We start from the raw sequence: 24,230 nt of genomic DNA, 5'->3' as shown, positions 1-24,230 counted from the left end.
CATGGGTCAATGATGTTCTGTACATTTTTTTTTTCTCAAAAGGTTTTTATTAAGTTTTTAGTAAAAGAATATGTAACAAACACAGTGCATAATGTAGATCCAATAAATCAGTCAGAACTGCCCATAAACCATCAAAAAAGTAACAAAAAACAATAACACAGGAAACATTCAAGTACACATAAGACAAAGACTTCAATGGGGAGGAGGAGGGAGACAGACAGGGGGGCAGGAATCGGAGACTGGCCTTATTGACCGCAATCAACCGTAAAGGCACATTTTGAGAGCGGGACATCTACTCTCCAGAGGGGTATACAGCATGGGAGATTTAGGTGGCAGACACAGGTCTATACTTTGAAAAGAATTCGTACCATGTGAACCATTTAACCGGGGGCGAGGAAGCTCTTGAGGAGAAGTTAAAGCCTATGGTTTCCATCTCATAGCTGTGTTGTACTTTGCTGATGATTTTGGTAAGAGATGGAACCAAGGGGGATTTCCAGCTTTGAGCTATTGCGGCTCTGGCTGATATGAGTATGTGCCCAGCCGCATAGTGATTATGACGTTGAAGATAAGGGGGATAAAGGTGTAAAACTGCCATAGCCGGACATGGGGATAAATCATCCTTAGTGACCTGGGTGATTGGCTGGAAAATTTCAACCCAAAGAGGTTGTAGCTTAGGGCAGTTCCAAAAAACGTGTATAAGCGTAGCAACTTCCCCACAATTTCTCCAACAGTACTTCGTTTCTGACGGCCAGATTTTATGCAGTTTGTCTGGCGTGAGATTCACCCTGTGAATCATTTTAATAAGCATTTCTGATTGGTTAATACACTTTGACATTTTGTATATATTCTGATTGATTTTCGACCAGACCTCTGGTGAAATATCTAAATTTAGTTCTTTCTCCCAAATCCCCTGCACCGAGAGATCTCTGCTGATGTTCTGTACATTTTAAGTAAGATAATATTCACAAACATAGGTGTGGAAAAACATACCTGGGAGTAAGAGTTCTGTTTTCAGTCAAGGGGTCAAAAAGAGATACATGAAAAGATTTGGTTATCATCATATTACTAGGAATATCAAGATGTATAGCAAGAGAACCAAGGATCTCAGCAGTCAGTTAAGGAATTAAATTCCAGGAACACAACTTTTTTAAAAATGAGATGAATATTTTTGTTCTGCTATTTTGCTAATTAGCTTTATGGTGCAGAGTTTGTTGGTTGCAACCTTCTCGCAAAGCTTAGTTTTAACCAAAGTAGAAACTTTGCTGGTACACAATAACATAGTAATTCTGGAAATGCTTTAGAATGAATTTTATATATATGAATGGAGATATTTCAGTGGAGGAATGTGTGAAGATGTTCTAAGCAAACTCAGCTGAGGGTAAGACGGAACATTGTCCTATGAGTTAGAGACAGACATTCTGATGTATTGCTCTAGGTATTTCACAAACTACTAAGTTAATCCATTGGTCTGTAAATGGTACAGAGCAGAGAGCTTGAGGTAGATATTTAGTAATGTACAAAATTGCTTTCATAGACATGTTTGGGTAACTCAGTTGAAGGTCACGTAAACAGAAAATATATTGTTGATCTCAGGGAGGACAGAAAACCTCCCGTGGAGCAGAAGGGCAGATGTACTAAAAAAAGGAGCATAAAAAGGTGTTTAAAAAAGAACACTTTCTTTCATATACTACAAGTGACCTCAGTACCTAGCAATTGCAAGAAGTTTCCTTGAAACTGTAGTCTACATTTAGAAAGACATGTGATCAATGTGATCCACCAGATGCAAACACACAGTATATAAGAATATTGTTTAAACGGGCACAATAAATGCCAAATATTGTAGCAAGAACATAGCACAAACATTACAATTGAACAGCACTGCTACAAAACATAGGACATGATATTCACAAACAATTGGAACTATATAGCACCTCAAATTGAGAAATAACAATGTTGGGGTGAAGACTGTAACAATAGCATAATTGTTAAGTTTAGGAAGGAGTCTGCTTTAGTAAAGGCTTTTTTCCCCACTTTTAAATGGCTTAATTTCCATCCTTTTGGAAGCCGCTAACTAAGGCCACAAACCGTAACGCAGGTGTCCTAAGGCGTACTCAGGGAGGACAGAAACCTCCCGTGGAGCAGAAGGAAATTTCAGTGCAGTTAGTAATACCGTCGTATTAAAACCAGTTTGATAGCGCTCCACATCATTTTACAAATAAAAAACAGAAAAACATCCAACTTCCTGATTTTGATGCACTATAACGGATGTCTCTGGCCGGTCAGTGAGGTCATCATTCCTCCTGAATTCTATAACAAAAAGCCATGTTATATATATATTCTTTAAAAAAAAATGCATTCAATACTTTCATTAGGACGTGCAGCATCAGCTAACAGGAGCTCGATCGGTGTGTCTCCTTGCTGAAAACATTGTGGAAATCCATTTACCAGGTGGATCTTCCTCATAAGCTGATCCCAGAATCCTCCTAAAATTCAGGGGAAGCTGGTCATTTGAAGAGAGCAATGACAGGAAACAGTTAGTGGATTCTGTCTTCAATAATTCAGAATCTAGAATTATTTCAGATAACATCAGGTTCACAATAAATTATATGGAGAATCCAGTGTATCTTGTTGGCGGACAACTGTTGTTGGAGATCCGACCTAGGAATTTGGTACTGGCCCAAGACAATACCAGCTTTACCAAATACTTCAGCACCTTTTGCACCTCGCTACCCAGGGTGCGCTGTGAGTAAAGAGTATTATTGAATTCTCAGAAATACATTTTATTTACATGCAATAAAAATGAAGTAGACATGCAGGGAAGGTTGAAAAAAGTTTAGGAATAAGTTGCGGGTCATGTCTCTTAGTGAATTTGGTACAGAGGATGTAAGAATTTTGACACCTTTGTCTTTAATGTTATCATAAGGACTGTCAGATGCACTAGAAAGAGTATTCAACTTCCTTTTTTAAAAATTGCTATTAAGCAGGAGCAAACACAGGATTTCTAAATTGGGGTTCCGCTCCAAGCTGCAAGATTGGGCATCACCAGCAAGCAAGGGCTGTGACTATCATTTTAGACAGTGCTGGACTGCTCTCCAACTCTTCCCATCCCCTTCAAACCTCTCAAAGCTCTCAACAGTCCCTGCAGTCATCCTGATTGAGCGGAACAGTAGCCAAAAATTGTGACTGTTCCACCAGAATCAGGACAGACTGTCCTGCTCACTCCTAGTTGTTCTTGCAGCTTCCACTACCTGGCTACTGGTGTCTTAAGCTCAGTTACTGGTTGTCTGGATCCTGGAATGTTAGGGCCCTGCTTGAAAAAATGATAGGTACATGAAACATGAAAAGCCTAGCAATGAGTGAACTCTAGCACTCCTTCTCCCTAACCAGACTCAACATTAAATTGCTAGCATTCACATTTATTAGACATATATCCCTCCACCGAGCCCTGACATTAAATTATTAGCATTTAGAATCAATATATAGGCCTATTTCCCTCAACATGCCCTGACATTAAATTAATAGTATTCACATGTAATAAATACACATATTTTCCACCCAAACAGCTCCAAAATTAAATTAATATTCACATTTAATAAAAAGCCCTGCTCCCCAAATTCAATAAATAGCCATCAACCTCTGTATTAAATAGTCCCATCACCTCACCTTAAATTTATAGGCACTAACATGACCCCACTATAAAATTAGGTGGACACTAATAAATGAATGCTTACACCCTCACCATTAAATAATTAGCCTACACCACACATAACAGTAAGAGCACCCATCCCCACCACACTTACATTCTTCTGCATGTCAGGGAACAGCACTGGAATGAGACACAGATCTTCATCTTTGGAGATTAGTCATCATCATCAGCTTTTTATATAGCACCACCAATTCCACACTCAAATCAGTCCCTACCCCATTGGAGCTTACAGTCTAAGTTCCCTAACATACACACAGACAGACAGAGAGACTAAGGTCAATTTAATAGCAGCCAATTAACCAACTAGTATGTTTTTGGAGTGTGGGAGGAAACCAGAGCACCCGAAGGAAACCTACGGAAACACGGGAAGATCATACAAACTCCACACATATAAGGCCTTTGTAGGGAATCGAACTCATGACCCCAGTGCTGTGAGGGTGAAGTGCTAACCACTAAGCCACCGTGCTGCCTATTAGTTCTCCCTTCAACAACAGAACTTGTTCAATACAGACAACACCTGGCAGTACCTGCTAACCTTTTCAAACACTGGGAAATATTGGAATCAGAAGGCTATAATGAAGCAATGTCAGTTCATTTGGCAACATTAAACACATGAAACACACACTGGCTCTCACACGCATTTGTTACTTACAAGGTCGAGAAAGAGAAATTGAAGAGGTTAGCGGCGACTCACTGCCTACACGAGTCTTCAAGTCGGCTGAAGAGCGGCGTGACTTAATACAAACTGCAGATTTGGTATTCCTCCCTGTATATGTGGGACGGCTTGTTTGTTAGATGCCCCACGTGTCATACGAAATCTGGAGGGGAAGAGAGAGGCAGAATGGATCTGTAAGATCCGCGGCTACTTGTAGTAAGGTGCATCCTGTAATTCGGTACATCACCCCATTCCCGGGGCAGGAGGGGGGTTCCGGGCAGCTGGAAAACCCTTAAATGCACGCCTGTTAAGGTCTATCTACCATGGGTACATCATGTAAATACTATCATAATATATAATTCTTGCAAACAATAAGCAGTTGTGAACAAGCTGTAAGAAAGCATAATCATTATGTTAAATCTGGAAATTAAATCCAGCTGAAGTTATACAGTAATGACAGAGAAAATAGGCGCTTCAAAAGGATGCTGACCTATCCTCACCCAAGGAGTACACCAAATCCTCGAAAAGATATACATAAAAAAAATAGGGAGTGGAATTATGGCGCTTCCTATAGGAATAAAAGACTCTTTAATAAAATGAGTGGAACAAATATATCAAATAATGAATACAGTCTTTAAAAACATTACATAAAAACGATAGTAAAAACTATTTAAAAATCATTTTCAAATAATCCCGACTATGTTCTTCCTGCTGATTCCTGTCCCCATATGATGATACTCGCAAGAAGAAAAATGAAATAGCGTCTGAATACTGGATCAATCAATTGGCAGTCCTGAATGCTGATCACCGCTGGGCTTCAGAATATGGACAGCCGATTTTCTTATCAGCGATGTGATAATATACACAGGAGCCCAACAGCCGAAACTTATCGCTCAGAAGAACATGGGAACATGTGAAATATGGCTGCGGGTGCTGCTCTCGGTCTTCTCCTTGATGCTTCCCAATACCTCCCCATAGTACTGGGGGGGTGCAGCTTGCGGGTGACCGTGCAGTCGTTGGCAGTGTTCGGGGCTCGTCAGGTTGGGTTGCACATGCGCATGTGTGCTGGTTTGAATAGCTGTGATTGTTGTCGGCCAATGCCGGGTCGCTGTTCTTAAATGAAAGAAGGTGTGCTGCAGCAGTCTTGTAGCACTCTCAAACATGCATCTGGGATGTGTGTTAGCTTTGTATTTTCCAACGCGTTTCGCCCAGTGAGTAACAGGGCTTCCTCAGAGAAAAAGAATGGTCATTCTCTTTCCTTGTTCAAACCAGCACACTTACTCAACCTGACGAGCCCCGAACTCTGCAGAGGATTTCACGGTCACCCGCAATCTGCGCCCCCCGGTACTATGCAGAGGTAGTTGGACGCATCAAGGAGAAGACTGAGAGCAGCACGCGCGGCCATATTTCACATGCTCCCGTGTTCATCTGAGCTCTAAGTTTCGGCTGTTGGGATCCTGTGTATGTTATCACATCGCTGAAAAGAAAATCGTCTGTCCATATTATGAAGCCCAGCGGTGATCAGCATTCAGGACTATAACTCTTCTTTCCTGCCGTAGTCTTAATGGAAATATCAATTAAACGTGATTAGATGTCTGTGACGTCAGATAATAATGAAGTGCTATTAGCTGGAGGGGCAATACCAATCAGGCAATCAGAAGCGACTAGATAGGGCTGCTCATAATCATCATTGGACCAGTCCTCCATTACCACAAGAGATACGCCTCCTTAAAGACATATTGTGGAAGCATCCATGCCTAATTATATCATGATTACGTTACTCATTCAATGCTTGATTGCCTCCGTTACACTTCTTCAGGCTTAAGAGGATGCAAGTTCATTACATGCAAAAGTCTACATATGAACATACGCACACACTTTTTGGTGTGCCTACACAGTAGGTAATTGCATCGGGGGGGGGGGGGGAATTATATAGATTCAACTCTTATTGATCCCCTAGGTGTCCAAAACCAATAATAATACAATAATAATAATACAATAACAATAATAATACAGTAACTTATAGGTGATTATTACACAAGAGGAACTTGAATTGCACTCTAAAGTGCACTCTGTTCAATTTTACCCCATTGTATTTATACCTCTACCCATATCGCTCTGTCATTAGGACATACAGTATAACACTTTAATATCTACATTTAAAGCATTGAATTCCTCATATAAACAGGTTGCCATCCTTTTAATGAAATACATCTAGTACACCATTTCTCAAAACAATGTGTGATCATTAAAAGGGCTCAATGAAGACAGAGAGAGAGAAAGAGAGAGAAAAAGAAAGAGAGAGAGAGAGGGAGAGAAAGAGGGGGAGAGAGAGGCAGCATAATGTAATAATTGAGAATTAGGATATGTGTTGGCATCAGTCACAGAGAGGTGTTCTTAGTTCTTGTAAGGTAAAAAAGTGAATTGATTTCCCCCGCTGTAAGAAAAAAATACCTTTCTTTTTCCAAACAAATAATCTACCTACAATTTGTCCTGAGGGAAGTCTGAAGTTGCCAAAAAAATTGGGCTCATATGAGAATTCTTAGATATAAAATGATACATTCAGCTGCATTCAGTCTACATTCAGTCTCAACTCTCCAGAGAATGTTCTGGTACTAGAGAAGCAGAAATTGATTGCAGTCTAGAATGAACCTAAGGTAAGGATCTTATATCTTGTTCTGAACTTAAGTCTTCTATATTTACCCAAGGCAGCTTTGGGGATTGCATTCTATCAACTGGGAATATTTGAAAAGCAAAATAATATTTTCAGACATTGGGTACTGCTAACCCACCATTTATTTTTAGAGTAATGTAGAATGTCTTTATATGGAAATCATGTTTCCATATAAAGCATTTTATTTGACTCTGCATAGGCAGTTCCCCCAAGCATGGAAATTTAATGAGAAAGGCGTAAAAAAGATAAGTCAGTCTTGGAATAAGGCTTATTATCCACCGTGAAATACAATATTCCAGCATTTTAAGTCTCTGTGAGTATAATTATGTTTTTATATGTCCTTCTAATTTATCTTTCTGTCATTTGAAGCACAAATCGGATTTTAAGGCTTTTGTTAATACTAAAAGTTGTGTTATTATTTAAGGCCTCTGAATTACATGTTTGAATTTTACGATAAATAACCAGACCAAACAAAGAGTTCATATAAAGTGGGGAATGAGATTGGTGTCTTAGTCAGAATTAGTAGGATTTCATGCACAAATGTACCTGTCAATTATCTCTTCCCACTTGAATCCCTGTATTGTTACAAGAAGAATTAATTTGGCAGGGAGGGGTTCTATAAAAAAGGGGCAACTTTGGTGGGTTCCACTTTAAATTAAGAAAGGGTCCAACATACAACCCAAGTTTCAATAGTGAGAATGAATACCCTTCATGAACTCAAAGGGGCATCCAAAAGCTTCTAGTACACTAAAAGCAAAAAGCGCCAAATTACTCTATTAAATGCTTTATGCGCATCTGAAAATTAGATTACAGACAACATGTGATTTCATTTAGTGCACTGAATAGGAAAAGTCTATTTTATTGTGCCTGGCTGGCCATAATGAACCACACATGAGCGATAAAGCTTGGCAGGAGGGGAGAGACTGAGTTGATGAAAATCTTGTAATATATCATCAAATCAGTGTCAATGATCTGAACTCTCAGGGCCTGAGTCATTAAGGAGAGCAAAGCATAAAAAATGTGTAACTTTGCACCTGGGCAAAACCATGATATTTTGGAGGGGGGGGGGGGGTAAATTTAAAATGTGTAGACAGTTTTATAGTTGGGATAGAGCACTAGATTGTCTTTAAATTTCAATGTAAAAGTAAAACTATCAAGTATTTGTGTCCTACATGAAAAACAGCCAATTTTGAACTTATGTGCAAAATAATAAACTAATTTGCACCCCTTGCATTGTAACATGGTTTTGTCCAGAATCAAACTGACTCCTTTTTTTTTCTTTGCACTCCTTAATGTCTCATCATCATTTCATCATCATCATTTATTTATATAGCGCCAACATATTCCGTCGCGCTTTACAATTGGGGACAAACACAATAAACTAATAAACAAACTGGGTAAAACAGACAAGGAGGTGTTTATGAACCAGTACTATATGGAACTATATGGCCTTTAACAGACTCAGATTTTTTTTATCCTTCAGCAAAGCATTAAGAGTCTGTTGAGATATAGGACCAGTCTCTCATACCTTTAGCAGAAATAATTTGTGAATCTATCTAGACCCAGCTTTTTGCTGATTTGAGGCCTTTAATTACACTCAAGATCTCTTCCTTACTTACAAGTTCCTTCAAATCTCCCCCCATTTAGGACATAGATTCCTGCAAAAAGGAAGAGATCTTGAGGAGAATTGACAATAGAGATTTACAGTTATTATGGAGAGCGAAGTAAAAATTGTCAAATTTTGATTGAATATCATTGGGGGCAGATGCCAACACACCTAATCAAGACTGTATTATTATTATTATTATTATTATTATAATATATCTATCTTATATTATAATTGACTCGCCTGCAGCAAGTCAAGATTGTTCCCCCTTTATTTTAAACCTGCAATGGTTTTCTCCTCAATTTCCCTATTTAAGATTCCCAATTCTTTTGAACATCTATTCAGAGCCTGGGGATTGTTGAGTCAACGTGAGAAATTACACTTTCTACAGCAATAAATGTGTTTATTCTGTTCCTTCTTAGTAAAAGGTGCTTCAGATATTAACACCTATAATAGTAATTTTAAAGGCTGACCAGAGAGGGAATATGGAAATATAGTCAGTATCATTTAGAAAGAAATGATGTTTAATTTATTTGTCAATAAAGGGGCTTATAAGAACATCCTTCAGAAGTGAGTCTTGCAAACGCCATAGGCCTGCTTGACAGATAAAATAGACATGTGGGAGCTCATGTAGTGTTAGATGTATGTCTGTTTTTATTGTGCAAAATATTCATTTCTGTACTACGCATGTGCACCAAAAATGCATATGGGGATTTTGTTGCATCTTATACTTAAGGCTACTTGTGACTGACGAGGCAGAACAGGGCGTGTAGGGTCGGGTGAGCGTGGACGAGTACCGTAAGGGCGTGTAGGATCGGACGAGCATGGACGAGTACAGTAAGGGCGTGTAGGGTCGGGCGAGCGTGGATGAGTACAGTAAGGACGTGTAGGGTCGGGCGAGTGTGGACGAGTACAGTAAGGGCGTGTAGGGTCGGGCGAGCGTGGATGAGTACAGTAAGGGCGTGTAGGATCGGGCGAGCGTGGACGAGTACAGTAAGGGCGTGTAGGATCGGGCGAGAATGGACGAGTACAGTAAGGGCGTTTAGGGTCGGGCGAGCATGGACGAGTACAGTAAGGGCATGTAGGGTCAGGCGAGCATGGATGAGTACAGTAAGGGCGTGTAGGGTCGTGCGAGCGTGGATGAGTACAGTAAGGGCGTGTAGGGTCGTGCGAGCGTGGACGCGTATAGTAAGGGCGTGTAGAATCGGGCGAGCGTGGACGAGTACAGTAAGGGTGTGTAGGATCGGGCGAGCATGGACGAGCACAGTAAGGGCGTTTAGGGTCAGGCGAGCATGGACGAGTACAGTAAGGGCGTGTAGGGTCGGGCGAGCGTGGACGAGTACAGTAAGGGCGTGTAGGGTCGTGCGAGCGTGGACGAGTACAGTAAGGGCGTGTAGGGTCGTGCGAGTGTGGACGAGTACAGTAAGGGCGTGTAGGATCGGGCGAGCGTGGACGAGTACAGTAAGGGCGTGTAGGATCGGGCGAGAATGGACGAGTACAGTAAGGGCGTTTAGGGTCGGGCGAGCATGGACGAGTACAGTAAGAGCATGTAGGGTCAGGCGAGCGTGGACGAGTACAGTAAGGGCGGTTAGGATCGGGCGAGCGTGGACGAGTACAGTAAGGACATGTAGGGTCAGGCGAGCGTGGACGAGTACAGTAAGGGCGTGTAGGGTCAGGCGAGTGTGGACGAGTACAGTAAGGGCGTGTAGGGTCGGGCGAGCGTGGACGAGTACAGTAAGGGCGTGTAGGGTCAGGCGAGCATGGACGAGTACAGTAAGGGCGTGTAGGGTCGTGCGAGCGTGTACGAGTACAGTAAGGGCGTGTAGGATTGGGCGAGAATGGACGAGTACAGTAAGGGCGTTTAGGGTCGGGCGAGCATGGACGAGTACAGTAAGGGCATGTAGGGTCAGGCGAGCGTGGACGAGTACAGTAAGGGCGGTTAGGATCGTGCGAGCGTGGATGAGTACAGTAAGGGCGTGTAGGGTCGTGCGAGCGTGGACGCGTATAGTAAGGGCGTGTAGAATCGGGCGAGCGTGGACGAGTACAGTAAGGGTGTGTAGGATCGGGCGAGCATGGACGAGCACAGTAAGGGCGTTTAGGGTCAGGCGAGCATGGACGAGTACAGTAAGGGCGTGTAGGGTCGGGCGAGCGTGGACGAGTACAGTAAGGGCGTGTAGGGTCGTGCGAGCGTGGACGAGTACAGTAAGGGCGTGTAGGGTCGTGCGAGTGTGGACGAGTACAGTAAGGGCGTGTAGGATCGGGCGAGCGTGGACGAGTACAGTAAGGGCGTGTAGGATCGGGCGAGAATGGACGAGTACAGTAAGGGCGTTTAGGGTCGGGCGAGCATGGACGAGTACAGTAAGGGCATGTAGGGTCAGGCGAGCGTGGACGAGTACAGTAAGGGCGGTTAGGATCGGGCGAGCGTGGACGAGTACAGTAAGGACATGTAGGGTCAGGCGAGCGTGGACGAGTACAGTAAGGGCGTGTAGGGTCAGGCGAGTGTGGACGAGTACAGTAAGGGCGTGTAGGGTCGGGCGAGCGTGGACGAGTACAGTAAGGGCGTGTAGGGTCAGGCGAGCATGGACGAGTACAGTAAGGGCGTGTAGGGTCGTGCGAGCGTGTACGAGTACAGTAAGGGCGTGTAGGATTGGGCGAGAATGGACGAGTACAGTAAGGGCGTTTAGGGTCGGGCGAGCATGGACGAGTACAGTAAGGGCATGTAGGGTCAGGCGAGCGTGGACGAGTACAGTAAGGGCGGTTAGGATCGGGCGAGCGTGGACGAGTACAGTAAGGACATGTAGGGTCAGGCGAGCGTGGACGAGTACAGTAAGGGCGTGTAGGGTCAGGCGAGTGTGGACGAGTACAGTAAGGGCGTGTAGGGTCGGGCGAGCTTGGACGAGTACAGTAAGGGCGTGTAGGGTCAGGCGAGCATGGACGAGTACAGTAAGGGCGTGTAGGGTCGTGCGAGCGTGTACGAGTACAGTAAGGGCGTGTAGGATTGGGCGAGAATGGACGAGTACAGTAAGGGCGTTTAGGGTCGGGCGAGCATGGACGAGTACAGTAAGGGCATGTAGGGTCAGGCGAGCGTGGACGAGTACAGTAAGGGCGTGTAGGATCGGGCAAGCGTGGACGAGTACAGTAAGGGCGTGTAGGATCGGGCGAGCGTGGACGAGTACAGTAAGGGCGTGTAGGGTCGGGCGAGCGTAGATGAGTACAGTAAGGGCGTGTAGGATCGGGCGAGCGTGGACGAGTACAGTAAGGGCGTGTAGGGTCGGGCGAGCGTAGACGAGTGCAGTAAGGGCGTGTGTGGTCCTACACCCCATCCCTATTTCAGATTTAATGATCTCACAGCTTTGGGATTTTGTTTTTTTAGAAGGGGGGATTTTTAATTTCTGTGTCATCTTCATAGTGTCCCCAGAAAACTAAAGATATTAATAATCCATAAGAAAATAAAAATGAATACTCCTCGGTCAATATTTAGTTGAACTCACACTGGCCATTCTTAGCAAGCTCGGTTTGCAGGAGAATGCGGAGGGGAAGTTAAGTGTCCGTGATAGCATCATCACGCTGCGGGGTGTGGCCAAAATAACGCAATTTCTGCCAAATTGTGTCATAGAGGTTCCCGTCCTGCCCACTTCAAGTGGGTACTGGACAGGACGCAGAAGGACAGTCTGCTCCAATTATCGGGAGTCTCACGGACATGCTGGGAGAGTAGGCAAGAATGGTTACATCATTGCTGGCAATTATATAGTGGTCATTTTGGATAAGTCACTGTTAAAAAAAACAAAAAAAAACAGACGACAAGACACACATTAAATACATAGAAACTTGAAATAAATAATTTAATACTGAACCTTAAGGATCTGTAGGTATTCCAAACCCACTGCAAAAATCCATAAACACAGGAAAAGCAAAAGGCAGCATACAGAATGAGTTCCAGTTCACCTGAACTGTAATATCATAACCAGGAACTGTAATAACCAGGAAGGTTATAACAAGCGCAGAGAGATATGTCAGCAAACGTTTCTTGGCGCATGTCCTTACCACAATGCAATCTGTGTGTTGCCTTTTGTTTTTTTCTGTGATTAAGTCCCTATTTGCTTTGAACACTGAATTTGTCTCAAGCTGGGTGGGGTTAGTTGTGGAGCTGCCGTGGACAGCTGCCACAGATATTCAATGGGATTAAGGTCAGGACTCTGAATGAGCCACTGAGGACATCTAGTTACTTTATGTTGAGTCACTCCAGTGCTGCTCTTGCAGTGTGCTTTGGGTAATTGTCCTTTTGAAAAGCAGACTTCCTGCAGTGTTTGAGCTCTTTGGCTCCCCACCAAACCTGTCGAGATTATCAGTCCCTGCCACTGAAATACATCCCAACTACCTGATGCTACCACAACGTTATTTCACAGCTCTTGATTTGGACCATAGACACTTCTTAGCATTCAGGCCACAACAATGTTTTTCTCAGCCAGGGTTTCTTCCTTGCCACCTCCCATTAAGACCCCTTTAGTGGACCACATTGTTGACCCATTTACATCATCTTCCATCATAGCCACTGACTTCTCTAACTCGCTCAATCTCACAGTTCACCTTGTTGCAGCTGCCATAGTAAGTGCTCTTCTTGACCGGCAGGTAGATTTAGGGGTAGCCTGATCTAGGTAGTGTGCTTCTGCAATGTTCTTGTATCCTACAGATTTGTGCCTCTTTTTAATAATATCTCCGACTTATTTTGAAATGTTCTTTTATCTTCATTGGACTTATTTTTGGTTTTGGAGAATTTAAACCGTGCTGTCGGACCTCACGAAAAGAAGGTTGTTTATTATACATGGTAACAAATAAAATCATGCTTCAGTCTATTTCAAATTCAGAATCTTAGACAACAAAATATGAAAGATGTGTTGGGGGCTGAATAAGTGTCAGAGAATGTGATAGCTGCCAGATTATTGAATCTTCCGCAATCTCTACTGACATTTTAACAAGTCCCCTATCCCCTGACATCCTATTCCCTCTTCATCCCCCAAGCCCCTTACATCCTTCCCTCTCCCTTTTCCTGTCCCCTGACCCCCTTCACTTTACAAAATACAAGATAAGCACCAAATTCTATAGAGTTATTTTCAGCTTTTAGGGTAGATTTATTCATTATTACTGACAAATATAGATTTTTTTTGCATCAGAAAAACAGGAATAATAAACACAGAATTCCCAATATTGAAAAACGGATACCGTAATTGTAATATACAAAATAGACAGGCTGGTAGTGCAAACCTAATAAAAAGACAACATATTACTATTTCATACAAGTAAAACAATAAAAATGTTCTTCTACTAAAACAAACGACAGCTAAAACGTTCGATTTGGCTGTAAAGTCTTTTGTGCATCTTAATGAGAACACACTGACAAATACAGGGCAGGGATGACAGATGCTGACATGTCACGTCTTCAGGAGTTATGGATATGAGTGTAGATGACGTACAGCATGTCAGAGATATATACTGTCTGACACCGTTGTCCATATTCAAAGTTACCCCTAATTTCCTGCATGTATTGTACAGTAATTTCCTGTACAACAGTGTATACAAATATAGTCCATAATACATTAAAGTATATGTACCAAAAATAAATATTTACATATCATTAGCTCGGGAGATGTTATGAAACAAACATAACATGATTTTTAACAGATTTTATATTTATAATGTCACAAAGCACATGTCCTCTTTATGTGGACCACACATTCAGAGTGTCTGTGGTATATGTTGTGTTATCTGGTAGTCTGAAAATGTACTTAAGTGTAAATTTACTCCATTAATGTAATTGAACAGATCAGTTAATGCAGCAGATGTGTTGTATTGTCATACACCCAAACTCTGAGAATACTTAGGCACTTAGGGGGCTGGGAGAAAGCCCAGTGGTGATCCACTTATAGTACCCCATCTGGGGGTAAATGTATCAAGCTGAGAGTTTTCCAGCGGGTTTGAAAAACCAATCTGATTCTAGCTATCATTTATTTAGTACATTCTACAAAATGACAGCTAGAATCTGATTGGTTGCTATAGGCAACATCTCCACTTTTCAAACTTGCTGAAAAACTCTCAGCTTGATACATTTACCCCCTGGTCTCTTTGGACTTTGGGGTACGCAGCGACTACTGATGCCTCTGGGACTACATCAGTTTTTGTCAGTCTTTTGCAAGTGCAGCCGTGAGGGGTAAAATTTACTACCCTGTGTTTGATCAAACCTCAGGTTTTAATGTGATTTGACGTGCGGTTTGTAAACCATACAACTTAATGAAGGCCAAACCGCACATCAAAGCGCAGCAAACAAAACCGCCCAATCTGAAATCAGAATCCTCATTTTTTTTTTCAAATGGGATGCATTCAGATCGCACAATGTATTAAGTGATGGCTGAAACTGGGAAGCAAGGAAGGGGCTCCATTTTTTATATACCCAGTGCTACTCGGCATTGGGTTTGGTCCTGTGGGGGTTGGCCTGAAAAACTGACCTGGACCCCATACCTGGAGAGTTTCAACCCAATGCTGAGTAGCATTGGGCCCCTTCTGCTACCTCTGGTCAGTATGTACCAGGGTAATACTCACCATAGAGTGCATGCATGTCAGCATGCACATGTGCCCCAAGAGCCTGCATTACAAGTGTTGATGATGTAGAAAATAAACGACAGATTAGTGTCCACATAAAATCTAAAATAAAGAGTAGAGCCCCGGTAGAAAGTAAAATAAATGATAGTGCCCCTGTAGTCGAAAAATAAATAATATTGCCCACAGTAGAATGAAAAGAATTAGTCCTTTGTGTAAAATAATACATTGAAATGATGCCCTTAATTAATACATTATTATTTTGCTCATTATATCTATGTAATCTTGCCTCCCTAATAAATACTTACCTAAATTCTCCTTCCTTTCTTGTTCTGATATAATCCAAACTGAAGATGGGTAATCATTATGGGAATTTTATTTTAATTTTTTTTAAGCAGACCACTCCAAGGTAACACCCGACATAAAATTTGTTAATCTCTGGTGACCCTGACTACTTAATAGCTGGGCAGTTAACCAGGAGTGGCCTCTATATGTGATTGGACAAGCCGTGTAAGAGACTGCTCCTGATTGGCTGCCCAGCTCAGCGGAGATGAACTAATTTTGCATTGGGTGCTCCTTGGCAGTAGTCCTTATGGTCCATACGGTTCTTCTTTTATTTCCTATTATCTATCTTCACTTTCGATTACATTGGAACAAGAAAGGAAGAAGATTTTAGGTCGGTATTTATTAGGGAGGTAAGATTTACATAGACATTATAGTGGCAATAATAACTTATTAGATAAGGCCGCAACACTAGTTTAGTAATTTATACAAGCGGCACTACTATCTATTTTCAGACTAAGGGGACATTTTTCTTTATATTGTTTTTTACAGGTGCTTCAAACTGCAGAATCTCAAAATCTCAAAACCGTCATCCGATGTATAGCGGTCTGCAAACCATATACTAAGCCGCCGATTAGTACATCTCTGGGCATGGAGCCTATCAATATTTGATAGGAGCTTTGTCCGATACAGTACGTGGTTGGGTAGATTGGTGCTATGGTCTGGGTGGTGTATAAACTGTCCTGAATTTCCCATTTGAAAAATAATGTATCACTGTTACTGTGCATAGAGGATTAGCTGGCTTAATAACCTCCTCAGATAGCAACAAAAGAGAAGGTATCCTTAAACACTTCATAGAATCATAACTATAGAACTTTGTCTATTAATACACACTGAATAGTCCAAGTATGTGTTATATTGATATAGATCTCTATGATTGTTTCCTTTAAATATACAGTATGTCAAAGTTTTATATATATTATATAAAGACAGATTGCACAATTGTTTAGTTGTTAGATCTAATTGTTGAAAGTTCAGTTAAAGAGCCCCAAGTAATCTGCCCGACTTCGTCTATTCCAGATGGCATCTGTACAAGACTCCAGATATGGACAGAAAGACACTTCCGATCAGAACTTTGATTATATGTTCAAACTGCTAATCATCGGGAACAGCAGTGTTGGCAAAACCTCCTTCTTGTTCCGTTACGCCGATGATTCATTCACGTCTGCTTTTGTGAGCACGGTTGGGATTGATTTCAAGGTTAAGACCGTCTTCAAGAATGAAAAGAGAATTAAGCTGCAAATCTGGGTGAGTTATCTAGTTTGTCTTTCATAAAACTTTTGTAATTTTATCTAGAGGCCGTGAATTAAAAAATAAATGAGAAGAAAATTGAACATGAATTTTCACTATTAAACAAAGCACTAACACACATACATCATCTTTTAAGATTAGATGTAATGGTGCCTTTCATAACCCAATAAATAATGCATGCTGGTATTGCTCATATTTCATCGTGTAGTGCAGGTCTCGCAAAGCGATAGGATGACGAGAATCACATTTACCATTCAGAACACTTAGACTGATATATTTTGTGAAACAACAAACAGCCATAAAAGCATTAAGCTATTTCATTGTCTGAATTGTAATTTGCATGGTTACTCGTGATGTCTGCATTTATGATATGTAGCTGAGCATGAGGAAGGCTTGAAAGGACATTCTTAGAATCACAATGCTTTGATTACCCTTTAAAGATCCTGGGCCTGATTCATTAAGGATCTTAACTTGAGAAACTTCTTATTTCAGTCTCCTGGACAAAACCATGTTACAATGCAAGGGGTGTAAATTAGTATTTTGTTTTGCACATAAGTTAAATACTGACTGTTTTTTCATGTAGCACACAAATATCAACTTTAAATTTCAGTGTACAAATAAGCTATCAAGTATTTGTGTGCTACATGAAAAAACAGTCAGTATTTAACTTATGTGCAAAACAGAAAACTAATTTGCACCCCTTGCATTGTAACATGGTTTTGTCCAGGAGACTGAAATAAGAAGTTTCTCAAGTTAAGATCCTTAATGAATCAGGCCCCTTGTATAAAGAACTCCACCCAAAATGTATAATCTATATTCTCTACTACATGGACACACACACACACACACACACGCGCGCACACACACTAGGGTTTATTTTGTCAGAAGCCAATTAACTTCTCAGAATGTCTATGGAGTGTGGGAGGAAACCCACGCAAACACGGGGAGAACATACAAACTTCATACACACAGGACCGTGGTCAGAATCAAACTCATGAACCCAGCGCTGTAAGGCATCAATGCTAACCACTGTGCCACTGTACTTTAAATACAGCTTACCTGGGGGAAAATCGCTGAATGCATTTGTTTTATTTAAAATACAGAACAAAATGTGGTCAGTAGTCCAATAGTTACCTAATGTGCACATTGACACATCATTATTTAGAATTACTTATTGTTTTAGTGTTCTATTTGCTCTTTACTAATTAATAGACTTTGTTGTACTCTCTAAGCTACATTTGTGGTTTCTTTCCCTTTAAATTACATATTTGCACTATGTATTAGTAAAGGGATGTTTTAAAAGCTAAATCAATTATATAATAAATCAACATATTTTATTAGGCTATTAATGTTGGCTATACAATCTTTTCCTTTATATCTTAAATGTTTAAATGTAAGTTGTTGGCCTCTGTTATGATCACATTTCCTTCGTGATCACAACCTCTGTTCTCCAGTCTAGAGAGTCTACTCAGATTGCTGCCATAATCCAGATTTTGTCTGCTGTGCACAACGGGGATATCATTGATTACAGCCTTCACCACTGCATAATGTAAATTAATAAAGAAAATATCATCGATACATGGGAGCTGTGACAATTGTTCCCTCCCTCCGAGGCCGTACTCATAAACTACTAAAATTCTTGAAGATACAGTAATTGATTTTAAATTTAGACTTGGAAAATATGTCATTGTAATTATATATTTGGAGAACGAATATGTGAGAACAATTAAATTACTATATATAAATTTTAACAAATCTTTTAATATCAAATCATTGTACACAGAACTCAGCAATAAGTATTCATTAATACATCGTTAAACACTTATAAATAGGAAAGCTGGCTCTTTTGGGTATATTTACTTTTATGCTATGAGCCTCAGATTAGTAGGAGATCCACTCAGAATCTCGCTAACGCGTTTCGGAACCACCCGTTTTCTTCCTCAGGGTAAAAACAAAGTGCACTATATATGTGTATTAATTTTGGTAGCAAGTTTCTTTTATTTTGCATCGCATGCATGGTGAGGGATATAAGTATCATGATTGAATGAATGGATCTGTGAAGTCTTGCCATGTGGATGGCAATTAGGATATCGTTTTTTGTCCATTTGTGAGTTCTTCTTACTAAATACCTTTAGTTTAGTGTAATTTTACAAATGGATGTTTAATACACCTTGAAATGACATCAATATATGACTAAATATTACTGTGGAAGATTCATTAACTGATTGCTGAATTCCATACTTAAACATACTGGGCCTGCTTCATTAAGGAAAGTAAAGCAAAAAAATTGAGTAACTTTGAACCTTGGCAAAACCATGTTGCATTGGAGGGGGAGGTAAATTTATAATGTGGAGACAGATTTATAATTGGGGTAGGGCATGTCCTAGAACTTTTAGTGTCAGTGTAAAAATAAAGCTATCAAGTATTTGCGTCCTACATGAACAAACAGTCAGTATTTTCCTTATGCGCAAAATAATAAACCCATTTGCACCCCTTGCATTGTAACATGGCTTTGCCAAGGTTCAACGTTACTCATTTTTTTTGCTTTACTTTCCTTAAGGAATCAGGCCACCACCTTTGTGTAAGCAAGACACAGCTGTCACAGATTTAATATGCTGGTTTGCAAATATTGTGATTTAAATTGTATAATCAATTTTAAAGGCTAATTTTTTTGGTTGGATACAATTCAATTGCTATGCTGTAATTAATTTGTTTCAGGAATATTTTATTAGCTACAATTGACACTTGTCTTAATCTACTTTAGACCAGTCTTAATATTATTAATTAATTTTTATAGAGTTTGTATATACTTACGTGGGGCCTCAGATTGATTTTATATTAAATGCTTTGTTCTGATTTATGTTTTCTTGTGTGCTTTATTGCATGTAATTTTTAATCTCCACGAATTGGATGTCTAAGCAAATTAATTTTAATTGCATATTTTTCAAGCCTGGTTGCCCATAACAATTAATCAGAAGCTTGCTTACATTGAATGACAGTTAGAATCTGATTGGTTGTTATGGATGACAAACATCCTTTTCTACACAAATCCTGTAGGAAAGTTTCAATCAATGTCGACCATTGTGTGTTCCGAGTGATTTTGTATGTGGGCTTTGTTACTGTAGTTAGTTTAATTTAATGTAAGGACTCCAAACCCTTGACTTCAATGGACTCTCCTCTCACTGTGATCTCAGACTGTGCAAATTGTAGATTATAATAAATGTATTATTAATAATATAATGTAGCATAATATAATAGTGTTTTTGACTGTCTACTTATTCAGTAATGATTTCAGGTCACAATAGAGAGGCCGTTTGTCCAGGGCTGCCATTTTCAGGTGGTCTTCCTGTGATTATATTTCCACTGCAACTGGAAGGCAGGTTGTGAACAGTAATTTAATGACGGCCAGGTTACTAATTTAGAATTTGTACCACCACAGAGCTAAGTCCATGTCACATGGGTGTGTAGGAATTCATTGCAAATTAACATACTAGTAGAAGTGCACCTCATGCTACCTACCCATAATTCCCAGGGGGAATTCACACTGTCAGCGCAAGTCTTTATTCATACTGACCGAGCCGGACACTCTCAGGACGCTGTCATTGGGTAATTCAAACTGCCAGCGCAATTAGAGATTCGCCCTGATGTCAGAGGATGGTTTGGGAATCGGAGCTTCTATACATCTACAGTATAAGGGTCAATATAAATATTTAGCTCTTTAAAGCATAGTCAACTGGACACCCTGTGATATGATTTTTAATGTGTGGTCCACTTTGATAAACACGGTTTATAGAGCATTTTTTTCTCACAGTCCCTTAGTTCATGTCTTTGTGTATTTCCATATATTTCCATGTCTGAGGTGAGGTGGGCGAAAGACAAGTCTAAAAATATTATGAAATTATGTAAAAGAGTCTGACAGGAAACATAAGCTCCCGCTTACAGTCTGTACCAGGTCACGGCACGCTCAATAAGTACAATCAGAGTAAAGTGTTTGGGACAGATTCCAGGCTTGTTGTAAGAAAGAGATTCAATTACACCGTGACAAACAATCTACTTAATAATTACGTATACAACAGAATATGAGGAGATTGATGGTGGTTACATACAGAGGTCAGTCTAAGGAAGCGTCTCTTTCATACACAAGTGAGTCTTTGTTTAGGTCGATGGCTTTAGGTGTACGAAGGTGAAAATTATGAGGGGAGATTATTAAGCAGTGACTGCTGTTTACTGAAGGAGAGACATGACATTGTCTCAGATTAGGTTATAACACTTCATGCTGTCTCATTCATCTGGGATGATGTATCATGCTACCTAAAATAACTTGTCTGATTAATTGATCCCCAGGAATGACCTGGGCGAAGGTTCTTTTACCCAGTGTAAAGATAGAGCTTGGTTGATGATTACACATCCGTATGTGCAGTACAAGTTTTGAACTATACCGACACAGCAATCAGGTAATGTTATGTAGATATTTTCAGCCATATTGTCACAACATTGCTCCTCAGTCTATATATATTATTGGACAACTACATCACTTTGGCAATTGATTGCTAAATGACTGAAATTAAAGATTTGGCCCTCCACATATGTGTTCAAATTGGAGAGGGATCCAATTATTCACACATGAAGCAAACAGTCGGATCTCCACGCACTCATCATCTCCCGCCTGGATTACTGTAACCTCCTCCTCACTGGCCTCCCCCACTCCTATCTCTCCCCCCCTCCACTCTATACTCAACGCGGCCGCAAGACTCATCTTACTTTCACGCCGTTCCTCCTCTGCCTCCCCTCTCTGCCTTGCCCTACACTGGCTTCCCTTCCCCTATAGAATCCTTTTCAAGCTCCTCAGCACCACTTACAAGGCTCTCTCCCACTCTACTGCCCCCTACATCTCTAACCTCCTCTCCATACACACTCCGGCTCACTCCCTGCACTCAGCCAATGATCGCTGCCTCTCCTCCTCTCTTATCACCTCTTCCCACTTCAGAATCCAAGACTTTTCCCGTGCAGCCCCCCTTCTCTGGAACAACCTCCCTCGCTCCATCCGTCTCTCTCCTACTTTGTGCTCCTTCAAACGTGCACTCAAAACTCACATCTTCCGCAAAGCCTACCAACCATCTACTTAACCACCTCACCTCCTCCACTCGCTCTCCCTTCTCTCTTCTGGCTCCCCTTGTGCCTGGTTCTGTCTACCCTCCTTCAGGATGTAAGCTCACATGAGCAGGGCCCTCTTCCCTCCTGTCTCCTCACCTGTTCTTCTGCTCCGTGCTTATTGCAGCAGCCTGCTTGGAGTTTCTGAAGTATTAGTATTTTTGGTTATTGTTCTGTACTGTTTCACCCTGTATAGTCTACTGTTTGTACTGTGTAAGGCGCTGCGGAAATCTTGTGCCGCCTAACAAATAAATGATAATAATAATAATAATCTGCATGCGTTTAGACAACATTTCCGTGGGACATTTGCCATTCAAGTCTTAGTTGAATGTGATTGGTCAACTAAACATTGATTATGTATTATAATAATGAATTTCTTGGTTTCCGACCCTCATTAGTATCCTGGCACAGCAACAATAAAGGATCCATCAAGCTGTATATCCAAAAATATATAGAATGTATATCATTTTAAAAAATTAATTCCCAACTTATCTATGCAAGAGAAAAAATAATGACATTTCCCATTAATGGTAGTTTTTCCATGTCCATCTTAACATTTTATTATCTAATTCCAGTAATAATGATTTATCAGTTTAATGTTTCTAGAACTTGAAGGGAACTACGATATGTTTAGTATTCTTTATGTTGATTTTATTTTTATATAAATGTCTAGTAAAATAAAAGAGATTGAGTAATTATAGTCAGAGAACCTCTCTATACAATGACTTTTTAAAGTATAACTAGTGTTATGTATGATATAAATATTAGGAGAATAAAATATAAAACGTATGTGACAACAATTTATTTACCTTCCTTAGAGAGGTATCTAGGCCTACATCGTACAAAACTGTCTTGTGGTGTCTTTGTACGTCATGTCACTATTTTCTACTAAAACCCTTCTGTCAATGGTATTCATGAATGGTAATCCACTCACAATACAATGGGCTGGGTTGTGTGCTAGGGACATGTCTGATATGATTGTGGACATGGTATAATATAAATGTAGACAAGGTCATGTTCAGAAAGGACTAAAATTGTCAGAGAGCAAAATAAACATACAGAGTAAGTGTGCTCATAGCCTGTATAGAACTATGGGGCATATTCAATTGTCCCGGAAGTCCCGCCGCGTAAAAACTACTACCGTTATTACGGTAGTAGTTAGCTGGATTTCAGCTCGCGGCTCAGGGAGCTGCGAGCTGAATTCCAGTGAGAAAATTATCGTAGTAACGCTTTTTCCGCGCACTATTACCGTAATAACGGTAATAGTGCGCAGACCGCGGGATTTTCAGCGTTTCCGCTGACAATTGAATATGCCCCTATGTCTAACATATCTAGGAGTGCCATCATTTTTACATGAAAAATTGGCACACTCATGTTACCAGACGTTCGCTCAGTCTGTAGAACCTACCTCATATTTCCTTTTAAGTTCCAAATAAGGTAAAATATTTATAAGAACCTATTTCCACTGTTATTTTAATTTTGGAGTTTCAGGAATTTATATTATGGTAAAATAAGTTTTGTGTGATAGATGTTGTGGGTGAAAAATAGGGGACTATTGTCCTGAACTAGTTAAGAAACTGAGAATGTCAAACAGGTTTGAACACATTCCTGCGTCCGATGACAGAATCCAGCCAATTCCGGGTGCACGGCACACGCATGTGAGATGCATTGGTGTTATTAATAAATAGTTTAGCACAGTTGAGTTCCGAGTTGAGATCATTTTCTATTAAGTAGCTTTGAGTTTACTTTGCAAGGGAGTTCTTAGGTAAATACAACATTATTTAAGGATTTGGTTTACAAGTATATATACAGAATGTACAGAATGTTGTATTTACCTAAGAACTCAAAGTTACTTATTAGAAAATGATCTCAACTCAACGCAACTCAAGTATTTATTTATTTCAATGTATTATAATGTATAGTAAAATACATTTTAAATAATATAAATAATGTATTTACAAAGAGCTTACTTTGCAGGGGAGCTGATTTTGCATCATCTACCTGGGTTTTGGGTTTTTATTGAATCACACAATGTATTACAGGTGACAAACCCTTCATGTGACTAATAATGTGGGGCATTTAAGGCATTAAAAATGATGTTTACTCTTGTGCTGTATTTACATGTTTCTTTGGGGTACTATAGGTCCCAGCATGGACTTGCAGCTGGCGTCAGGCTGGGCATCTGCTCCCCCGGGCCGATCCCATAGTGGGCTACCTTGGGCTGGGTCACCTGCATTTTATTTCCTTTAAAATG

General features: G+C 40.5%; 1 protein-coding gene across 2 annotated transcripts in view; it reads left to right on the top strand.

Annotated features, from left to right (window-relative positions):
• RAB3C (RAB3C, member RAS oncogene family) overlaps positions 1–24,230 on the top strand; it is a 156,127-nt gene that overhangs the window by 5,399 nt on the left and 126,498 nt on the right. For both annotated transcript variants that reach the window (XM_075183256.1, XM_075183248.1), the window contains exon 2: positions 16,595–16,822. In XM_075183256.1, the coding sequence (XP_075039357.1) occupies positions 16,595–16,822 (228 nt within the window). The remainder of the gene's footprint in view (positions 1–16,594; positions 16,823–24,230) is intronic.

Source organism: Mixophyes fleayi, chromosome 1 (assembly GCF_038048845.1).
Source record: "Mixophyes fleayi isolate aMixFle1 chromosome 1, aMixFle1.hap1, whole genome shotgun sequence".
NCBI lineage: Eukaryota > Metazoa > Chordata > Amphibia > Anura > Limnodynastidae > Mixophyes > Mixophyes fleayi.
The sequence above is the reverse complement of the archived record's forward strand: the minus strand, read 5'-3'. Positions and strand labels throughout refer to the sequence as shown.